At 38.9% G+C, this 23,471-nt stretch overlaps 1 protein-coding gene across 4 annotated transcripts in view; it reads left to right on the top strand.

Annotated features, from left to right (window-relative positions):
* The window catches only part of GPD2 (glycerol-3-phosphate dehydrogenase 2), a 232,884-nt gene that overhangs the window by 134,679 nt on the left and 74,734 nt on the right, over positions 1-23,471 (top strand). For all 4 annotated transcript variants that reach the window (XM_049615622.1, XM_049615624.1, XM_049615623.1 and 1 more), the window contains one exon: positions 13,372-13,543. In XM_049615622.1, the coding sequence (XP_049471579.1) occupies positions 13,372-13,543 (172 nt within the window). The remainder of the gene's footprint in view (positions 1-13,371; positions 13,544-23,471) is intronic.

Raw genomic sequence — 23,471 nt, 5'->3', positions numbered from 1 at the left:
GGAGCTCAGAATCACAAATCATAAGATCATGACCTGAGCACTCAGGCACCCCAAGAGTGAACTCTTAAGTAAACTGCCAACTTCAGGTGATTCTAATGTGTCGATGTAAGTTCATTCTTGGTTAAAAAAAAAAAAAAAAGCACCATTCTGGTGAATGTTGTTGATAAAGGCAAAGTATGTATGAGGGCAGAAGGTATATGGAAAACCCTTGGATCTTTTTCTCAATGTTGTTGTAATTCTAAAACTGCTGTACAGAATAAAGCCTATAAAATAAACAAACACACAGATAAAATTTAAAATCATAAGCACAGTACTTAAGACGTGATGTCAGTTAAGAAATTTTGAATTATAAAAAATTCCACTCACATTACTTTTCAGTAGCATCTTTGGATGTAACAGTTTATTTACTTTTTGAGCATGCTTAATATCTTTAAGAATCTAACCTCAGTTATAAATATTCTTCTGGTTCCTAAGCTAAAGAGTATCTGTGGCTTTGAAATCAGTATAATCTTCCTGAGCACTGATGTAGCTGAAATTATTACATGACACGTTTGCTATATGCTTACCAGATTGATCTTAACTTAGTTCCAGCTACGAGACTTGTTTGTTCTAATAACCATCTCCAGAGGCATTTTCATGGGTTCATAAACAGCCTTTTTCTTAAAAAGATCTTACGGAGTTCTGTAATGGCAACTGTTCTTGAAACAGTCTTCATTTTTGTTGACTTTAATGTTTAGGTGGGGAACGATAGTGTTAGATACCGAATGAAAAATGCATATTAAGGAGGAGAATGGATTAGTGGTTAAGTAACAGGCTCCTTGGTCCCATCTGCCTGCTTAAAGAGCTGTGGCTTCAGCATTATATCAAATATAAAGGTAGAAATGTCTTTGCACTGTGGCTTAGTGGGGCTTGTGTTTGATGATCTGTCCTTCCAGCTTTATTTTTTCTTTTATTGTTTTAAAATATGATTTATTGTCAAAGTGACTAACATACAGGGTATGCAGTGTGCTCTTGGTTTTGGGGGTAGATTCCTGTGATTCATCGCTTACATACAACACCCAGTGCTCATCCCAACAAGTGCCCCCTCAATGCCCATCACCCATTTTCCTCTCTGCCTGACCCCTCCATCCACCCTCAGTTTGTTCTCTGTATTTAAGAGTCTCTTATCATTTGCCTCCCACCCTCTCTGTTTGTAACTGTTTTTTCCCCTTCCCTTCCCCCATGGTCTTCTGTTAAGTTTCTCAGGATCCACATATGAGTGAAAACATATGGTATCTGTCTTTCTCTGATTGAGTTATTTCACTCAGCATAATACTCTCCAGTTCCATCCACGTTGCTACAAATGGCATGATTTCATTCTTTCTCATTGCCAAGTAGTATTCCATTGTATATATACACCACATCTTCTTTATCCATTCATCAGTTGATTGTCCTTCGAGCTTTATATGTACGGACTTATTTTTCTGTAAACGATGGGTCTTTATCCACGAGGGGAGTATTCTGAACTATGTATAGACTGTATGCAGGGTAGGTGAGTTGTGAATCTTGGGTTGTAATGCTAAACATATCTCATAGTTGTGTATTAATTTGAGCAAGCTAATGATGTAATAAACAACTGCCGGAGCTCACTGGGTTATCACCATGAGGGTTTATTTCTTCCTCATAGTACAGTTCAGTGAAGATAGATGAGGGACCTGCTTGTGGCAATCATTCAGAGATCTATGTGGCTCTGGCATATTATAGTACTTTTTGACCCACTGGATCATTTCCACCCAATGCTAAGGGAGGGTGGGAGGGAAATGCAATCCAGCAGTGTTCTCTGGAGGAAGAGAAAACGTTTTAAGCATCTAGCCATTACATCTGTGTCCTGACTTTAGCTTCTAATTTGATTGACAAGCAAGCTGCATTTCTTTTGATGAGAGTTTTATTGTTAGAGTATAGGCCAAAGACTCTACCGTTCACTTGCTTCTCTCGTTGAGAACTCTGTGCATAGATTCCTGGAAGAACTGTTTTTCTCCTAGAAACACAACGGAATGTGTTGGGGTTGCCTCTGATAGCTAAAGCTTGATGAGGACTATGAGTACACTGTATCTTCCATAAGGCCAGTTTGAACTATTCTTACCTCCTCTATATGGTTAACCGTTTCTTCAGAGGCATGTTTCATCAGAGCACTAAAATTATGCAGGCAGAGCTGGAAATGTTCTTTGAAGAGCATCCTATCATCTTCCTTATAATTTTGGTTTTTATTTAACACTTAGCTCTCAACACGGGGCCATGGCAGTATCTCTGAGTTATAACTCACATCAGGCCTTCGAGGAGTTTGCAATGCTATTTTATTGCTGGCATACAAAATCAGCGAGGTTAACTGTACTGCTAGAGGTCACACAGTGAGTCAACGACTGAGCTATGATTAGCGTTGACAGCTGGTGAGCTTCTAGGCTGTTGCTAACTGAGCAACATTGACATTCATTCTGATTTGACTTTGCATTTCATTTTCAACTATTTATTCATTTTGAGGCCTCTTTAAGAAACTTTTTAGGATATTGTGGAACTGAGGAAACTTTCTATAAATGCTTTGGGGAGAGTCCCTTCACTCCCTTTCCTTCTCCCCATCTTCTAGCTTAATAGTTAAATTATGTTTGTGTTAGGACAGCTTCCTCTAGGTAGAGTTTGGGCAGATTAAGAAGAAAATCGGCGATGTTGATTTTACTCGCTTCCCTTATTTTGCAATTTGTGTTTTTTCAACAAAGACATTCTTAGAGCTAATTTTATGCTTGTGAGTAGAAACTAGAAATGTTATAAAAAAGTGTATATTTGAAGAACTAATCCACAAGAGAAATGGAAAGTGTGCATCACAAATTTGACCCAGAACTATTTTGAACATCAAGGTAAAATGTAGCTGAGGGCCATCTGGGTTGTAAAGCTGAGAAATGATCATTTGTCTCATTGGGTCAGAGTTTTATTCACCTGAGACGGATGGGGGAAGGATGAACCCCCTGTATCCACTTCCAGATGTATGTGTTGGGGAGGTTTTTAAGAAAAAGTGCTATTTCATGGAACCCTGGATGTCAACTTGACTGCCCAGTGCAGCTGGCCACGGGCTAGGCAGACTCCCTAAGACTTCTGATTTCACTGATGGTCATTGACGGCTCCCTGCTCTATGGGTGCCCAAGAGGCTGGTGGATCAAGGGACCCAGATAAGCTACACATACAAAGAGAGCCTAGCACAGCTGAGGTCATGGAATATGGAGTCAAACCTGGGATCAAATTCTGATTGTCTCCATTACCTGCACAAGGAATAACTAACCTCACTTTCCTTAGTGGTCAAAGGATGCCTCTGTTCTGTGGTAATTGTTAGACCTGTAGAAGCTAGCTCATTAGAGTGTGAGGACCAGTAGCAGCCGGGCAGACCCCAGGACTGGCTCTTCCCCCTCTGTCCAGCCTGAGCCCAGGCTTCCTCTCCAGATCCTCTGGTTCTTAGCACAGCTGTTAGAAGAGCTGTTAGTAGAGCAGTATCAAGTTGAGACAACTCCAAATACATTTTTTCTGAAATATTTATTTGAAAACCAGTAACACATATCCCCCCAAAACCTCAGATCATGTAATCAGTTATGATGTGAGTTTACCTGAAGTAGATTCAGACAGAGCCAAAGGGTTTTGCCGCTTTTTCAGCTGTAAAAAAGTTATACAGCTTGAGGTGCCTGGGTGGCTCAGTCAGTTAAGCGTCTGATTTGATTTTGGCTCAGGTCGTGATCTCACGGTTCCTGAGTTTGAGCCCGCTGTTGGGCTGTGTGCTGATAGTGCTGAGCCTAGTAGGGATTCGGGCTCACTCTCTCTCTGCCCCTTCCCCACTTGCTCTCTCTCTCTCTCTCTCAAAATAAATAAAAATAAACTTAAGAAAAAGTTTTGCAATTTAATAGTTTGGCTATATCATGAGCTGTTCAGAGAGCTTCTCTGTGATATCTCAAATGAATGGCAGCCACTTAAAGGCGGGGTAACACCTTGTAGGTGCACTGCCACTCCCATCTCAGCCATCCCCAGAAGGAAGGACTTGTTTTTTTCTTCTCTGGTCCCCAGTGGAGAGGACAGTCTACCCATTAGCAACTGTTCCCACAGAGTAATCATGAGTCCCTCACTGAGTATGCTCACAGGGAGAAATGCTGCTCACTGTCATGTAAGTACAAGAAAAGACATCACTGTTCGCAGTCCCGAAGTGATTCAGGAGGTGAAGGCCATTAAAACATGTTAAGATTCCCCGTAAGGAGATGCAGGTTGTGTTTCCTTTCCAGGAAAATACAAATATTGTTGGTCTTTTTCAGTGACAACAAAAGGCCAGGCAGTTTCCCTTAACTCTAACAGTTCCATTACCAAGATGTGATTGAATCACACGATATGGGAGAGAGATAGTTGCCGTATAAAGTGATTTGCATGAAACCCTACTTTATACTCCAATTATTACTGCACGTGATTACAGGACAACCTGGTTGTTAATTGCGTGTGGTCTTTGAATATGCACTTCTTTCAGAAATAGACACTAATTATTAGATCTTGTTTTCGGTCTCACCTGAAGTTGCAAATGTCTAGGATTTTTTTTTTTTTTTTTTTTAATTTGCAAGTCTAATGGTGCACAGACATAGTAAAACTGATCGCGTTTTGAATCCTGTTCTCTTCTGTGGGATATAAACTCTCAAAGATGATGAACTTAACTTTCAGTTCTCTGTTCACAGGTGCCAATCTCTTGACAAAAACTATGTGTTTGCTATCAAAATTCTGGAGGAACTTCATCTTTTTACAGTGTAGATGAAAATTTGCTTATAAATTTTAAAAAAGTCCACTTCCCCATAGATGATCATGATTAAATATCAGAAATAACAATATCAGAGTAATATTAAGTATTTTCCCAGTTCCACTAGGATAAGAATTTTTTGTTTGGGAGCTGTGGTTAGAATTCTACTGGGCAAAAGGAAGTTTGTTTTGTATCTTGGACTCTCCTTTCTTCTGGATTCAGTGGCTGAATTAGGCATTCGATCTTGAATCAAATTATTGGCCTATCCTGTCTTTAGACCAGGGTCGGCAAACTTCTGTGTGTACGGGGGCCAGACTGGTGAGATAAAAGCATGAAATCAGTGAGTGGGAGCCCTGGACTAATAAGAACACACAATCCCTGCCCGAGGGCAGCAGCTGCTGTGCAGTTTTGGCAGCTTTATCTCAGAAATCCTCATTTATGTATAAAATATAGGAACTTTTAAATATTGGATGTGTAATACATGTTTTTAAGAAAGCAGTGTGCTGAGCAAAGAAATGCATTAGCATGACTTCTGGTTTTAGCACGTGCCATTCTCACTTCGTTTCCTGGCATTGTAATCCAACTAATGCCCATTAGCCATTCTTGACTTGATGTAGCTATGATTTCCAGAAAACCTTCTCGGGTCTGGATTAGGCATGCCTCCTGTGGCTCTTGTAGCCTCTTCTCTACTTAACTCTGCCTGTTCAGCAATATTATGATTGCCTCTTTACCTTTTTGTTTGGCCTCCATTCTATAGAATCTCTGAAGACCTCTATTACATATTGACTGCATGAGTAAGTGGTGTGGCTGAGGTGTCCTGTGAGAGTTTTGGTCTCTCAGATAACTTAGGGCATGTTGCCATTCCGAGATTTCTCCCAGAATCTCTGAGTCAGTCTTTTAGTGGAGCTTATCCTCCAGATTCCTGCTCAAACAAATTGCCTTCGAAAGAGCTGGTCTGGGAAGATGTGGAGCACAAATACAGTAAAACCTTGGTTTTTGTTCTGTAAACACACTTGTAATCCAAAGCGCTTGTATATCAAAGTGAATTTCCCCATAAGAAATAATGGAAACTCAGATGATTCGTTGCACAACCCAAAAATATTCATATAAAAATGATTACAGTATTGGAATATAATACAAAATAATAAAATACAAAATATAAAGAAAAATGAACACAGTACCCTATACTTACCTTTGAAAACCTTCCTGGCTGGCGTGAGGGGGACGAGAGAGGAGGGTTATTGTGTAGGATGACTTTCATGTCACTAACGGTATTAATAAACTCTTGTCATACACTGTATTTAATGTAACTGGCAATAAGGTAGCCAAGGAAAGGGTCTATATCTGCAGGCAGCCTGACCTAGAATGAAGCAAAGCATTCCTAAGCTACTCGTGTATGGAAAAGCAAAGGACTGTCCCTAGGTGCTTTGAAGTGACAAAAAATATGCTAGTGACAGTTGTGGGCACCTTCCAGCGTTCTGAAAAATCACTGATTTCTGCCAAACATTGCACAGCCTGAGACCCAGACTCTGAGCATGGGAGACAATCACCTACAATCCCACAGAGGCGGGGAGAGAGAGAGAGAGAGGGAGAGAGAGAAAGAACCATTGGCTCAGTTGTGATCATGTGACATTCGGAGGCATGTGCTACTCGTATCGCAAGTTAAAATGTATTAGAAATGTTTGCTTATCAAGTTAAAAATGTATTAGAAATGTTTGCTTATCTTGTGGAACACTCTCAGAACAAGGTCTTTGCAGTCCAAGGTTTTACTGTACCTCTGTTCTTAAAGGGTGTTGTGACTTACCACTGCTGTTTTATTCTGGCTGCTTTTCTCTTCTTTATTTCCCCTCAGTCAAGATATTCTAGAGAAGGTGGAGTGCAGATGTGTTTTTGAGACTCAACGCCATGTGAAGCCATATGAGTCTTTCTCTTGTCATAATTATGACAAGTAGGGCCTTAGGCTGTGTTTACTGCCTCTGAAATAAACTTGGTGCTTCACTTCTCAGTTGCAACACTTCCCAGCTTTTATGGGAAAAAAAAAATCAACAAAAATAAAATGTTGCTTTAAATGTAGTGTCAGAAATTAAATAAATTCCCCTCAATAGTGCTGTATCTTTAAAAAAAAAATGTTTTTGGAAGAACTCTTCAGGAACACATCCACGAAAAAATCATACCATAAAACCAAAAACTTCCTGCATTTGGCAACTGGTGGTATCTCATCCTATTACAACTAATAAGTCTGTTTATTTTTTTTTCTCACATTATATGCTGTCAATGTGGTGTAGCAATATAAAACTTGGTCTGTGGGCACACTGCGGGGGCTGGTTCCCAGCCCTTCTGTATACGAGCTGTGTTAATCCTGGGCCGATGACTTAACTTTTCTTTGTCTAGTTACTTCTGTAAAATGGCCATCACAAGAGTACTTAACTCATAGGGTTAATAGAGGATTAAATGAGTAGAAAAAGGCAAAATGCTTATAATAGTGCCTGACACAAATACTATATACATACTCACTTTTTCTTTAATTGAAGAATAATTGACATACAGTATGATATCAGTTTCAGGTGTACAACATAGTGATTCAGTATTTATATACATTACAAAATAATCACCACAGTAAGTCTAGTTATCATCCATCACCATACAAAGTTGTTACAAATTATTGACTATATTCCCTATGCTGTACGTTACATCCCTGTGTCTTATTTATTTGATAACTGGAAGATTGTACTTCCTAATCCCCTTCACCTCTTTTTGCCCATATCTCCTACACCCCTCCCCTCTGGCAACCATCAGTTTTTTCTCTGTATCTAGGAGTCTTTTTTCTGTTTTGTTTGTTCATTTGTTTTGTTTTTTAGATTCCACATGTAAGTGATGTCCTATATAGTACTTGTCTTTGACTTATTTCTCTTACTATGATATTCTCAAGGTCCATCTGTTTTATCATAAATGGCAAGATTTTATCTTTTCTATGGCTGAGTTATATATATATATATATATACATATATATATATATATGTAATCGAATGTATAATGTATGTAATGGAATATTATGTATATATTACATATATGAAATATATGTAATGTAATATTACACATATTACATATGTATGTGTAATGAAATATATAACATATATGTAATATGATATTACATATATATGCACACGCATGCAATACATCTTCTTTATCCATTCAATTAATGTTTTCATTTTCTTCAGATGGATACCCAGAAGTGGAAATTGCTGTATCATGTGATATTCCTATTTTTAATTTTTTGAGGAACCTCTTTACTGTTTTCCATAGTGGCTGCACTAATTTACGTTCCCACCAGCAGTGTATGAGGGTTCCCTTTCCCCACATCCTTGCCAACAGTTGTTATTTCTTGTCTTTTTTTGATACTAGGCATTCTGACAGGTATCGTGATATCTCATTGTGGTTTTGATTTACATTTCCCTGATGGTTAGTGATGTTGAGCATCTTCTCATGTGTCTGTTGGCTATGTACATGTCTACTTACTTTTTTTGAAAGTCAAATTTATTGAGATATTGTTTGGGGCATAACTTACATTATGCAGTATAATTCACCCTTTATAATATACACTTCTAATAGTTTTGGCAAGCACATAGAATCATATAACCACGACATTTCCAGCCTCAAAACTTCTGTCATGCTCTTTGTAGTCGGTGTATCACTCCACCAGCCCCACATCCTGACAGTCACTGAACTATTTTCTGACCCTATCCTTTTGCTTTTACAGAAGGTCATGTAAATGGAATCATGTCAGCTGTAGACTTCTGAGTCTAACTTCTTTCAGTTACACAGGGATGGGAAGACTCTCCTGTAAAGGCCCAGGTAGTCAATGTTTCAGGTCTGCAGGCCATACCGTCTCTGTTTCAACTTCTCTACTTTGCTACTGTAGTCATGGACTATACACGAGTGATTGGGTGTGGCTGGGTTCCAGTAAAACTTTATTAAAACAGATGGCAGACACGTTTGGGTGGAAAACCATGATCTGCCGACTCCTAACTAGCAGAATGCATTTGAGATTAATGTTGTTAGGTCTATCAGTAGTTTGTTCTTTTGACTGGCAGTTATCACTCATTGCATAGACACGTCGCAATTAGTTTAGCCATTCACCAGTTGTGAATAAAGGCACTGTACGCATTCGCTGCAGGTTTTTGTGCGAACACAGACTTTGATTTCTCTTGAGTAATTACCTAGGAGAGGATTGCTGGGTTGTATGGTAAGTGTGTGTTTACTTTTACGAGAAACTCAAGTTTCCCAAAATGGCTGTCTCATTTTCTATTTCCTCCAGCAATATAAGAGAGTTCCAGTCATGTTGTACATTCACCTGCACTTGGTATTGTCCACTTTTTTCCTTTTTTTGGTTAAGTTCAACCTACTTTAAAAGACTGTGAAGAATCTTAGAAACTATAAGCTGCTTACATATAACCTAAATGAAATTGGAAGCTCTTGAAGGCTTTTAATGTCATGAAAACGACATTATTTGGGCTTTAAAATGACTACACCAGCTGCAGTATGGAGACTGACTTGGAAGCCTTGGTGAATATGTGAAGACCCGTGGGAGGATATCATATTAGTATAGAGGAAACGGAAGATACCTTGACTTGAAAAGTGGTAGTGAAGGGGCACCTGGGTGGCTCAGTCGGTTAATTGTCCTACTCTGACTCAGGTCATGATCTCACGATTCGTGAATTCGAGCCCCACATCAGCTGTCTGCTGTCAAACCCTCTGTCTCCCTCTCTCTCTGACGCTCCCTGCTTGCTCTCGCTTTCTCTCTCTCCCTCTCTCACACACACAAATAAATAAACATTAAAAAAAGAAAAAAGAGGGGTACCTGGGTGGCTCAGTCGGTTGAGCGTCCGACTTCGGCTCAGGTCATGATCTCATGGTCTGTGAGTTCGAGCCCTGCTTTGGGCTCTGTGCTGACAGCTCAGAGCCTGGAGGCTGTTTCAGATTCTGTGTCTCCCTCTCCCTCTGACCCTCCCCTGCTCATGCTCTGTCTCTGTGTCAAAAATAAATAAAAACATTAAAAAAACTTAAAAAGAAGAAGAAGAAAAGTGGAAGTGAAGATGAAGTGACTGGGCCTGAGAATTTTTTTAGGAGGCGAAAGTGACAGTACTCAGTGATTGATCAAAAACGGGAATGAAGAGAGTGGCACAAACAACTAGATGCAAAATGGTTCCTTCTGATGAACACTGACAGGAAAGAGGGTTTGGGGAGATAAAATCATCAGTTCAAACTTGAGATATATGTGAGGCATCCAAATGGAGGTACCAAATAGGTAGTTTGATATCTGGGTTCTGGGATAGGGGAGTATAATTGGAAGTCATATGACTGTATGGAGGCAGAAGAAATTCTCTAGAGATTCTCTAGAGAAAGGCCTAAGGGGAACGTCAGTATTTAATGTTAGGGAGTACAGGGACCTCCAGAGGAAACTAGGAGAGAGTGGTTGAGAGAGGCTGGAGGGAGAGCTCAGTTCAGTTCGTTGTCTCCCAGCGAACAGAAAATTGTGTGCCGAGGTGACAGCTAACACGAGGGATAAAATGTGCTCACTGGATTTCACAGCAAAGTGGACATGAGTCAGTCTTTGGTGGTGGTGGTATGTGTGTGAAAATGCAGATTAGAATGAATTGAGCAGTTGGCTGAGAGAGTAGGAGGTGAGGCGGTAGAAAAAGCAAGGGTATACAGGTCTTTCCAGAATTTTTAGGGTGGTAAAAGCATATGTAAGAAACTTTTTTTTTTTTTTTTTTTTTTTTTTAACTTTTAAGGTGAGGCGGGATAGAGCCTACTGGGGGGAAGGATGAGACAAGGGACAAAATGGAGCAACAGTGCAGTTCGAGGAGCGCAAAGGCCACAAAACAGGTGGAGTGCCCATCAGACCTGGCCTGCTTGCTGAGGAAATTCAGTTGAGTTCAATATTCCTAGTTATGACTTGTTGGCAGAGTAAACAGGGGGCTCCTAGTATTACCAAGTTCTAATGACTTATATCATGATATAGTCCTTAAATTTATTTCTTGAGTATTTCTATAAAACTTACCAAGCAGAAAATGTCAGGAATTTTTTTTGTTGTTGTTGTTGATGTTTTTGATGTGTGAAAGTGCTCTGGCAGTTTAGTTACTTGTCAGTCTTATGTCCACGTCCTACCCATCTGCCATGGCCCAGTTGAATCCTCAAATGAAAGACCCTCCCTCCCTCATCAGGATGGTTATGGCCTGGTGCTTCTTTGCTTTACTTTGGCATTTGTTCTTTCTACATACTTTTATATATGTATATCGTGCATATATATTCTTCTCTTTCTTCCTTTTTCTTACTCTTCTCTTGTTCTTGTCTTTCCTCCTCCTTCTTTGATGATAGAAGGCAAAGCCCATGACAGACAGATATCGTGTTCCCCACAGAACCATAGCAGTTACATTTTAGTTACCTTAAATGTACGTAAATGTGACATGGGGAAATGCCTATTAGTAGATAATAGGAGGAGTTATATAAAGGAGAGTAAGATTTTTGTGACTTGCATCTGAATTATAGCCTGAAAATTATCACACCTGGTTATAATCTTTTGTTTTCATGATACTTAGCAAAATATGTTTTGAAAGCTCCCTTTTATATGCCATTAAAGGATTAAATCATTTAATGACAGTAATAACAACAACCTTATGGTGGTACTTTATAGTTTACCAACTACGCTCATATCATTAATCCATTCAGACTGAGGACAACTCAGAGATACAGAGCTAGAGACATCACAGGAGTTTTATCCCATTCTACAAATGAAGAAACCAAGGCCCAGAGAGATAATGTGTCGAAAGTCACATACTGGTACACAAGAGTGGTAAGACCTGAGCTAGGACCCTCTGACCCAGGTTTCCTTCAATGTACCCTGTGGCTTCTAGATTTATTTTTGTAGAAATCCAATCAGCCCGACAATAACTAAATTTAAGTTTAAGAAACAGCTTGGTTGATTTTATTTAAATGAATAAAAAAAATGGTCTATCAGAACAATATCTTGGGTGGAATTAGGATCACCTTCTCTTGAACAAGCTCGGGCATTGTGGTTCCGAGCTTCGTATGTGGTCCCTTCAGCAGAATCGGGAAGACATTGCCAGCATCACACTGATGCTGTGATTTAGAGGAAAGAAAAATACAAGTCACATACCTGTGGATAAATAACTGTTACAGCAGCACTGGTTAGCACTATTCATTATAGTGATCAAACCTTGTATTCACATTTACTTATCTATTTTTCTAGGCTTTTCACTGTAACTTCTGGTAGCTACTTTTTTTTTTAAGACCATCACTTTTTATTAAGGATAACAACGTTCATTCTAATGAAAGAAAAACTAGAAAAAGGGAAGGACATTATCTTTCACGGGGAGGTTAGAGCTGACGCTAATTATTTTATTGTTAAAGCTTCCAAAAATTGAAATAGTGTATATTAAATATAGAATCTATAATTTTATGTTAAAACATTTTAAGGGGAAACCTCTGACTAAAATCCTTAAAAAATATTATTTCCATTGGCCATAGCTGATTATTTAAAAAAATTTTAACACTTACTCATTTTTGAGAGAGACAGAGCATAAGTTGGGGAGGAGCAGAGAGAGAGGGAGACACAGAATCTGAAGCAGGCTCCAGGCTCTGAGCTGTCAGCACAGGGACCGATGCGGGATTGAACTCATGGACTGCAAGATCATGACCTGTGCTGAAGTCGGATGCTTAACCGACTGAGTCAGCCAGGCACCCCAGCCATAGCTGATTATTTAAACATGACAACAACTTCTATTAAACAGATTCGTTTTTAATTATAGTGACCTAAACTCATAGACGTCCAAGCTCTAGAATTTATTTTTGTCAGAGGAATCAAGGAATAAAGAACATATACTTTTAAGAAATTGCAGAAGGGCATAAAGTGCTTTTTTCCTCCTCCTTTCAACACTTTTAAATGTTATCTGAATGAATTATTGCTACGGGATAAAGCATTTCCTTATGTTCTTCTATAAATTATCTTAGACTAGGTATTTGGGAATTATTGTACAGTGTGGGGAATAGTTGAACTTGGCTCGTTATAAAACCAAAACAAGCAGTTGAGATATTGAGTCTGGAATCAGGTGTTCCATGCCTAAGTAGTGGGGACTTATTTAAAAAAAATACCACCTTGGGGCGCCTGGGTGGCTCAGTCGGTTAAGCATCCGACTTCTGCTCAGGTCATGATCTCACGGTTGGTGGGTTCGAGCTCCACATCTGGCTCTGTGCTGACAGCTCAGAGCCTGGAGCCTGCTTTGGATTCTGTAATTCCCCCTCTCTCTGCCCCTCCTCCGCTTGCACTCTGTCTCTCTCTGTCTCTCAAAAATGAATGAAAGTTGAAAAAAAAAAAATACCGCCTGGATTTTAAGGACTTTTCTATAGGGCAGTTGGTCCTGTAACTCCACGTGGACTGTGGACTATGGTCTTGCTTTGGTATTGCTTGTCTCCATTACAAATCTCTTCTTTTAGTATACCGTGGGGTGTATTACATTGGCTTTGCACATGAACAACTGACAGTGGGCTGTGGACTTTTACACCAGGTGAACCTGGCCTATGTGCAAGCAGCGGAGTGCGTTTCAGAACCTGTTAACAGGGAGCCTCCCTCCCGAGAAGCTCAGCTACTGAGTTTGCAAAACACGGCGGAATTTGATATCCTCGTCATCGGAGGTGGAGCAACGGGATGTGGCTGTGCCCTGGATGCTGTCACCAGAGGTGAGTCCCAGCGCGGATGGGTATATTACAGGTAAAGGTTTCGTCTGCCTCCACTCTCCACCCCCCGCCCCCCCCCCCCCCCCCCCCCCCCCCGCAAGCCTGCGGCACGTGCTGCAAGCTAATAAAGTCCCATTTCTGCTGTACTTCCTGATTTTCCATCCTTTGTGAGGCACCTTCGTATTTTTTGAATATAGGCACTTGCACAATTTGAAAATTAAACATAGCTTGTGCTTTACACGTAAATGAATTTCTTTAAAAAGAAGACTTTAAGTTCCTTTGAATTCATTAATTTGATGTTCTGGCTATTTCTTTCTAATCACGTAAAGTAAATACATTTTAATGAAATAAAAATATTCGTATATCATCCGAAATCACATGTATGTCAGTGAAGGGTAGAAAAGATTTATTAAAATGAGTTAATCTATTAAAATAATTCTTCTTATTCTTGTATCTCTTGAAAGTGTTTCTTCCAGTGAAATATGGACTTCAGTTTGGGAAACTCGAGTTTATGTGACTTTATGATGGAAAAGACTGTTGCTAACCTGTAGTTCTCTTAGGTATCTTATTGGTCAGCATTAGGAAAGACATGATGAAATGTTCTTTAAAATGGAAGCATGGGGTGCCTGGGTGGCCCATTCATTGGTTAAGCATCTGACTCTTGATTTCGGCTCAAGTCATGATCTCACGGTTGGTGAGATCGAGCCCCGTGTCAGGCCCTGCACTGATAGCATGGAGCCCGCTTGGGATTCTCCCTCTCTCTCTGCCCCTCCCCTGCTAGTGTGCATGCACAGGCTCTCTCTCTCTCAAACTAAATAAAGAAACTTAAAAAAAAAAAAAAATGGAAACATGACATATAAAGAGTGAAATTTTAGTATGGAATACCAATGCTGCTCCATATGATATATTTAATAAAATAATTTGATTTTTGCCTGTGGGTATTATTAGTGTGGAGTTTTGGGTCACAGAAATCTGGGCACATATCCTGGCTCAGCAGCTTTATCAGATGTATTTATAGATGTGACTACACACATGCATTTACTTGGGCAAATTCCTTCATTTCTGGAGGGTTCCTTGTCTTACAAATAAGGAAAAAATACCTTCTTTGAATGATTGTTGGGAGCATTAAATGTGTAATCATGAAGATGACTTAAAATAGTGCTTGTCACACAATAGAAGCTCAATAAATTATAGGTAGTATTTATAGCTGCCATCGTCATCATCATCATCATTATTTTAAGCAGGCTCCACATCCAACGTGGGGATTGAATTCATGACCTGAGATTAAGAGTTGCATGCTCTACCCACCGAGCCATCCAGGCACCCCTATAGCTGCCCTTATTAACATGGAGGCAAAAGACTTTTAGAACCAGTTCTCCTGGAGAAAGTTCTTTGTGGTATCCTTAGATGTATCCAATTGGGCTGGGCACTGCTGCAAGGAATTTTTAGTCTGGATTATTTTAGTTACTGTGTAAGGCTCAATATTTATTGCAGTTTCGTACTCGATGGTAATAATTTATTACATGGAATAATTCTTCTCAGCTTAAGTTACTGCCATAGCCATCTTAGACTTAGTTACCTTTCATACCTGGTGGAATTTACTCTTACGTGTATGGTATTCATTCTACTTAATGGCTGAAGAATTCATCCCAAAGATAGTCTAGTTAATTATTCTTTAGGTTTCAAGTTTTTTGTTTGTTGTTGTTTTACTTTATTTTTCTATTTAAAGTAAGACCGTTTGAGTCAAATACTGACCAAGCTCTGAGAATAAAAAGATTCATACACCGTGGTTTTGTCCTCCAGGAGCATATGATTTGTTAGTATTTGCTGAACAGTTAACATTTTCTCTTTGGGCAGGGAAGGATATTCGGTAGTGATCTGGACATTAACTGGTGCATTAGCAGATGACGTGGGTAATGGTGATGATGGTGATGATGGTGAGGAGGAGGATTTTGAGAAGAGAAGGATCCCTAGAGCCTGAATGTTGACCAGATTTTAAATTTTTGTAGTTAGTAGCAGCTAAGAATTACTGTCTTTAAAAACAATTGAATATCTTATTATATGTATATGAAATTTTGTATCTGTGGAATATTCCTCCACTAAGGTGGAGAAACCTTAGTTTGTATTTCTTTTATTATGCTGGTAGCCGTTGGGGGGTAGGATTTATAATTAAACTGTATAGACATCCTGAAGTTAATCTGTATTTATCCTTTTACTACAATTCCTGATCATATCAGTAGCCCTCTGAAGTGTGAAATAATCATGGGCATTTGGTTAATGAATTGTGCATTGTTGCTGTTCATTCATGGAATTTGCTCTTTTATTATATTTGATGCTTCACTTAACAACAAATTTTGCTTTCTCTGCATTTGATATGTTTTTACCAAATTATTCCTGATTGTATCCATTAATCTTTAGTCACATTTGACAAAAATAAATTACTGTGATCTTTTAAAGTTACCAGTAATAATTAGATTTTTCAGGACATCAAAGTTTTGGGGAACCATTGGATGTTAAAGGGCTTGTATAGAAATGTTTGCACAAGCTTTTTGATAAAATACTGTGCCCAAATGCAATTTTGGTAATGGATAAAAGACTATAGAAGGCAGAGAAGAAGTCATGAAGTCTTCCTAATGAACATTTATTTGCATTCTTACCCTCTGCATTTTCTGGGGAATCGATTTTCAGTTGTTGCATTTGGGAATATGATTTTATAAACATAATATGCACAGTTCTTGTCACGTTCTGCCGTCGGTCTCTAGGAGCAATAGAAATCGCTTCTCTGTTTAACACCGAGTCTAGTGTCTGGGTAGGTGAAGGCCCTCTGCCCCCAGAGAGAGCTGGAACCAGAAGAATCTGATAAATAGAAACACTCCTTCGGGTTTTTCAAGGTTTTTTTTTTTCCCCCAGTTCTTTTTGTTCTTTTATGTGACTTTACCTACATGTATCAGGGATCACCTAGTACATTTCTGGTTTAAAATCGAATTTATAAAGTTAGCCTTTATGGCTTTTTTTTTTTTTTTAACGTTTATTTATTTTGGAGACAGAGACAGAGCATGAACGGGGGAGGGTCAGAGAGAGGGAGACACAGAATCTGAAACAGGCTCCAGGCTCTGAACTGTCAGCACAGAGCCCGACGTGGGGCTCAAACTCACGGACTGCGAGATCATGACCTGAGCCAAAGTCGGCCGCTTAACCGACTGAGCCACCCAGGCGCCCCTAGCCTTTATGGCTTTTAATTAAAATTCCAGAGGAGGCTGCCTCTTGCTGGAGGGAAACATTAATTGTAGTTCTCTTTTTCAGAACTGTGTATTTACTTTTAGTTTACAAATGGTATCTGGCTGGTAGTTCCTGAATTCTCACTACGGTTCTTGCACATCTAGTGCAGGATAGCCCTGTGATTAAGGACACAGGTTATGCAATTACAATGAAGTGGGATCAAGTTCTTGGCTTCATCACTTGCTAGCTTCATGAGCTTTGACAAGTGTCTCAACCTTATAGAGAGCCTCAAGGTTCTCAGACATTAATGAAAGACACCAGTAACACTTTTCCGTACAAGTAAAGGTTTGCGAAAGGGAGGAAGTGTGTGCGTTGTAGAGAAAGTACAGAAGAGGCAGGGCCTGGGAAGACAGTGCATTCTGGGAATTACACGTCGGCCACCCTCACCCCTTTCTGCTTCTACCCCCTTCTACTGCCACGAGGGAAGAGGAAATCCTATTTTAGGACAGATTTGTGACCTATGGAAGTTTGCCGTTTCCTGAACACTACTGGTTGGACCAGATTGCACATTCCTACTAAAATTTGTTGGTAATTTAGTGTAATTTTAATTAATGTACCAATTTTCTTTGACAGGAGTTGGGGGCGGGACTTGAAAAACTGGGCTAAAGTTTGTCTGGAAAAATAAGCCTATGAGATTCACCAGATTAATTCTGAAAAAAGAATAATGATAAAGGATTAGATAGAGATCTATCAGATATTAAAGTGTATTATAAAGCTACTTTAATTAAAATAGTTTGCCAAAGGGCTAGAGAAATAAGTGGAACCAAGAGCCTAGAAATAGATCTAAATACATAAAATTTAGAATATGATAAGGGCAGAATTTCAAATCTGTCATTATTGGTTATTTAATAAGTGGTGTGAGAGTATCCACTTCCCCTGATTTTTATACATATTTAAATATATATATGTATTTATGTATATACACGCATACATATATATGCACACATATACATATATGTATATATATATTCTATTTGTCATATTCTATGTGGGCCAAGGATTTAACAATAAAATGCCATAAAACTATTAGAAGAAAATATATGTAAATATTTTAAAAAATGGCGTAAGAAAGGTATTTTTAAGCAGGACACCAAAAAGGCCATTTTCCTTTTGGAAAATCTTGCTAAATCTGATTTCATAAAAATTAAAATTTATCTATGGCAAAAATCTAAAGAACACATGTGAGTTTGGGAAAATATAACCTATGAGACAGAGTTTGTTTCATATTGTGTTGAACTTTTCCATATCCTTTTGCTCTAGTATGCCTATAATAAACAGCATGTATCTGGATTCTTTTAGTTTTTTTTTTTTTTTTTTTAAGGTTTATTTACATAATCTCTACACCCAAAATGGGACTCTAACTCAGAACCCCAAGATCAGGAGTCACATGCTTTTCTGAATGAGCCAGCCAGGCACCCCTGGATTTTTTTTTTTTTTTTTTTTTTTAATGCTTAATAGGTAGAATCTACCTTTATTTTTTATTAAGTTTTTAATTTTAATTCCTGTTAGAATCTATCTTTAACCAGGTGAATTTAGTCCATTGAAAGAGTCTATCTATTTAAGCATAGAGAAAAAAGTGGAATTTGATTCAGTTCCATTTACTGGGATACCATGTGCATTTATTTTGTATTTTTTACTTACATTTTTTAACTTTGCTTCTTTTCCTACCTTCCTTTCCTTCATATTAAATCATTCTGGTATCGCTGTGTGTTTCTGCACCTTAAACTGTATACATAAAGTTGTTTCTACCCTCGAGTCCCATCAGAGAGACTTTTCCCAGGGCCCTGTTGAGGCTCCTGCTCTGTGCTGATGCTGGACGCCCTGCAGACCAACTAACTGCTGAGCCAGCTGGGGGTGCTTTGGCTTGGGTGATGCTCTCTGCCTCTGACATCCTGCCTCCCAGATAACTCCCTGCAGGTAGTCCACAACCCCGGGGCAGTGGTCACCGGAAGCCTCTCCACCGATCTTCATAATGGATAAAGCCCTTCTTCAGTTCTCAGCATTCAGCTGGTTCGTCTGGCTTCCTTAACCTCTCCCTGCAAGGGAAACCTGTGTTCCTCTTGCCCTTCAGGAACTGAAATCTGGGTGGCCTTTTCCTGTTTCTAGACCCAGAGCCCAGCAAGGCAGGGGCTTTTGGCCTAACTACTCTGCTCTGAGTTTCTGTTATATTTCTGATCCATAGTGTGTGTGTTTGTTTATTTTTGAGTCAACCACATTCTTTAAAAATACATAGAGAGAAATTATTTTTGCTGTATTTAGAGAAGAGGAGGAGTTCAAAGCTGAACTCATAATGCCATATTGATTAAAATTTTACTTACAGCAGTTTATAACAGCAAAAACCTGAGGTCTGGTTTAATAAATTGGGTACATTCAGTTATCCAAGAAGTTTATAAGTATTTACAGAGAAGATGGCTAATATGTATCATAAATTGGAAAACAAGTTGTGAAGAATGAGTTTGTTAATTGTATTTGTGTTTAAAGCAAAAAGATACATAGCTTGTATACTTTCATAAGCATAGAAAGTTTCTGGTAGTATGGATGGGACATTTTTATAGTTAACACTGGTTATATCTGGATTGTGTAACTAGGAAGCCATTGGTATATTAGTTTCTCTTTTCATCCCTCTAAATTGCTTGGCTATATCTCCTCTCTCTCTTTTTTTTTTTTAAACTTTTTTTTAATGTTTATTTATTTTAGAGAGAGAGAGACAGACAGACAGAACATGAGTCGGGGAGGGGCAGAGAGAGAGAGGGAGACACACAATCCGAAGCAGGCTCCAGGCTCTGAGCTGTCAGCCCAGAGCCCGACGCGGGGCTCGAGCCCACGGACCGTGAGATCATGACCTGAGCTGAAGTCGGACGCTCAACCGACTGAGCCACCCAGGCACCCCTATACCTCCTCTCTTTGAACATTGGCGGTTTTTATAATAAAAAAGTAAAAAGAAGAAGCAACCAGGCAACTCCCATATTCCTTCATAACTGTATTATTCTGATTAATGTTATGGGGCGCCTGGGTGGCTCAGTCGGTTGAGCTTCCGACTTCGGCCCAGGTCACGATCTCACCGTCTGTGAGTTCGAGCCCCGTGTCGGGCTCTGTGCTGACAGCTCAGAGCCTGGAGCCTGCTTCCGATTCTGTGTCTCCCTCTCTCTCTAACCCTCCCCCACTCATGCTCTATCTCTCTCTGTCTCATTTTTGTGACTTTTTTGTCACAATGCATTTTTGTGACTCTACAATCTGTGTGTACTTAAGGAACACACATGTTATCCCCATTAATAGTTTATGTTTCCTGATGTAAAAATAGCAATAGGTATTAAATAATCAATCCAATATTCTATAATTCTGTAAAATGTTAACGTTCGTTGTTGGAAAAAAAACTAGGCCAAAAGCATAGTATTCAGACTATAAGGATTAAGAAGTCAGGATTACTTTGTAGCTGTAGAGGGGAGTGTTATTTATTTATTTTTTTGGAAATTGATCCTTCATATGAAATGTTCAGCCTTTGGGATAGTCCTTTGTCTTATTAGTGGCATTGGCTTTCTGAAGTCCAGAGGTAAATGCCCAAAGCTTTTCTAAAGAAAGAGAAACTTTCCTTTCCTTAATTGACATCCTTTTATCCTTCATGGGGCATGTGGCTTTAATACATATGCTCTGGTACTAATGTACAGATGTCTAAATTTTTTGACTGGTGTGTTGTGTTGGTGCTTCTCCTATGCATTTCACAGGGATTAATCTCTCCTTTCTATTTAAAAATATCTAAATAATGCCATATCTGAAAATTTATTCTAATGAAATAATTAAAAATGCAGAGTTTAAATGAAAATATGTCGCAGTACTATCTGTGATAATGTAGGTATAAAATAACCCAAATGTTCAAAAATAGGGAATTGGATATAAATCATCGTAAATATTTAATGTAATACTATTCATACATTAAAAATGAAACGATAGAAAAATACATATTGACATGAAGAGATGTTTACAATAAATAACATTGAATGAAAAAAATGGAATATGTCCTATTTTTGTAAAAATGTACATATGTGATTATAGACATGCATAGAAAATGTGAATGTTTAAATGTTCACAAATGTCAACTGTGGTTATCTCTAAGCCGTGCGATTACAGGAGAGTTTTATTTTGTTCTCTTTACTTCTCCGCATTTATTATACTGAGCATGTTTTCATGCATAATAAGATAATCAGTAAAAGGTATTAAAATATACTTCTGTTCTATATCATGTTGTGAAAGTTAAATGTCGCACCATTCTTCCCCTTAGAAGGTAATTACTCCTCTGTTCATCCAACTGTCTTGAGCCACAAATTGGTTTAGCTAGAAGTGGTTGGTAGCTAGACATTCTCACTCAGGTCGGAAAAGACAAAGCTGTAAAGAGCCTTCTTTAGTTCAAGTCCCCTGCCCCGCGTCCCCTGTAATTTGAACTTGCTCAGGGTTAGGCTGAAGATGACAGAAAGGCAGATTTCAGTTGCCTTTATTCTTCCACTGTGGCTAATCTTGTTAGTCCACCTAAGATTCTCAGAGTAATTTCATCCCAAATATTAATACTTCACCACTGTCATGAAATCCCTGTGAATATGTATTAAAAGCAATCAATGTTAAAACAAAAAAGAAAAAAACAGTACCACTCGTAAGTGTTCTGGTTTATCTCCTCAGGGATAGAGCTCACTGCTGTCCATAACAAGTAACTGCCAAAAAGAAAACAAACAAACAAACAAACAAAAAACAAAGACTATTTTCATAAAACCTTGAACTAGTTTAGTTGAATTACTGTAAATGCACAGAGAGGTCTGCCTTCCATCGCGCTGGCATGTGGGGAGGTCATTCTTTCTTCTACTTGGAGGAAAGATCTTCCCGAGCTCCTCAAATCCGCAGCCAGCAGTAGATTGAAGCGTGGGTACATTATTTTGGATGTCCTTCAAACTTAATTATCTTACCTGAGAACACTAAATGTTAGCATTGAGTATCACTTAAAAATACTGTTCGTTCACCTTAAGAAAGCACAAAAGTACTCTCTTTTCACTTCCTTGCTTTAACGTATCAGAAAACTAAACCCTTAAAAGTTCAGATCCATAATTTTTGTGGGGAGGAAAATTTTGGAGTTCTGAGAGGTGCACAGAAGGGAACATATTAGATAACAGGACTGTGTAAGCCTGTAAGGCTTTTTGAAATTCCATGATCTTTGCTGTAGTCAGTTAGTCAGTTAAAAATATATTTATGGGAAGCTGTTAGAACTTCTAATAATCTCTTGAGTTTGCATCAGTTTCCTCCTCCCTCATTCCATTGTTCTCATCCCACAAAAATGAGAAAACATTTAGTGTATAATAGCAGTTGAAAATCTAAATTTTTTTTTCTTTTTTTCCAAATATCTGAGGGTTTGTATGTGTGTATGTGGTTCTGAAAACTTTTGGTAATACTTTTAGGTTACATGGTGCTTTAATACATCAATATAGCTGGAACTTTAGGGGTTAAATTTTTCTGGGATTTTTTTTTTTTTTTTTTTTTTTTTGCTCTGGAAGAAGCTGTATCATTTCACTCCAGAAATTCTGGTGGGTTGATGGTATGACACTAGAAATAATAGGACAAGCAAAACAGCCTGGTTTGACAGAGAAGCCCGTTTTAACTTTTGTTGGTATTCACTAGGGTTTCTCACATAAATACATGTGAATAACTTTTTTAAAATGTCCAATACTTGCAAAAGCAGTTTTGAGGCTTTAAAGTGTTAGCTCTCACTTACATATCCTGAAATATCCTCCTGAGATGGCTTGCTAATTCCTAGAGTAGCTTCCCTGCCTCACACTCTGTCAGTTTGGGAAAGAAAAAAAAAAAAAAAAATCCAGCCTGATGACACAAGCCCATAAAATTCTCTCTTCACATCGCTCTCTGCTACCATTTCTGCCTTGTGAGGCTGGCCTCTTCATTGCCCTGCTCCTCCTCTATGACACATGTCCCCTAAGCGGTCTACCTCCAGTTCTTCTCCCCCTCCAGACCGACCCTCCACCCCCACAGAGAGATCTTTCTAGAACATTAATCTGATAGCTTAGCTTCAAACACTTTGATGGTTCCCCTGATAGATAGGACAATACTATTTCTCAAAAGACTATCTGAGAATTTCTGGAAAAAAAAATTAACTATTATTCTTTTTTTATGATAAGAAAAAAAGAATCAACCAGCATGCTTTTCCTCAAAATGGATAATTTGTAACTGAGTACAGCCATCCGGTTCATTGTTCTGTGGCATTGATGCCAAATCTAGTACCTTCTAACAAAGCATTTGCTTCTCAAACCAATACGTGACTTGAAGCCATGTTCTCAGAGGCATTTTCCTTTTGAGGAGACTCAGATAATACTTTGCTTGTGAGAAAGAGTGGCCCAGAGGACAGAGTCCAAATCCCCAGTGTGGACGAAAGGCCCTTTTACTATTCCTGCCTTTTACTGTTCCTCCTGCTGGATCTTCTTCCCGTTGTCCACAGGCCCTGAGTGACAAGCAGCCTCAAACTTAGGGGGTCATCTCAAGCGCTTGCCTTTCTCTGGCTTAGGCCATTTCTCGCCGGTGATAATTCCCTCTCCTCTACCCATGTACCATAAACTTGGATTTTCCTGAAGACCCCAGTCCCAGGGACAATTAAAAACTTACACTG

Source organism: Panthera uncia (assembly GCF_023721935.1).
Source record: "Panthera uncia isolate 11264 chromosome C1 unlocalized genomic scaffold, Puncia_PCG_1.0 HiC_scaffold_3, whole genome shotgun sequence".
Taxonomy (NCBI): domain Eukaryota; kingdom Metazoa; phylum Chordata; class Mammalia; order Carnivora; family Felidae; genus Panthera; species Panthera uncia.
The sequence above is the reverse complement of the archived record's forward strand: the minus strand, read 5'-3'. Positions and strand labels throughout refer to the sequence as shown.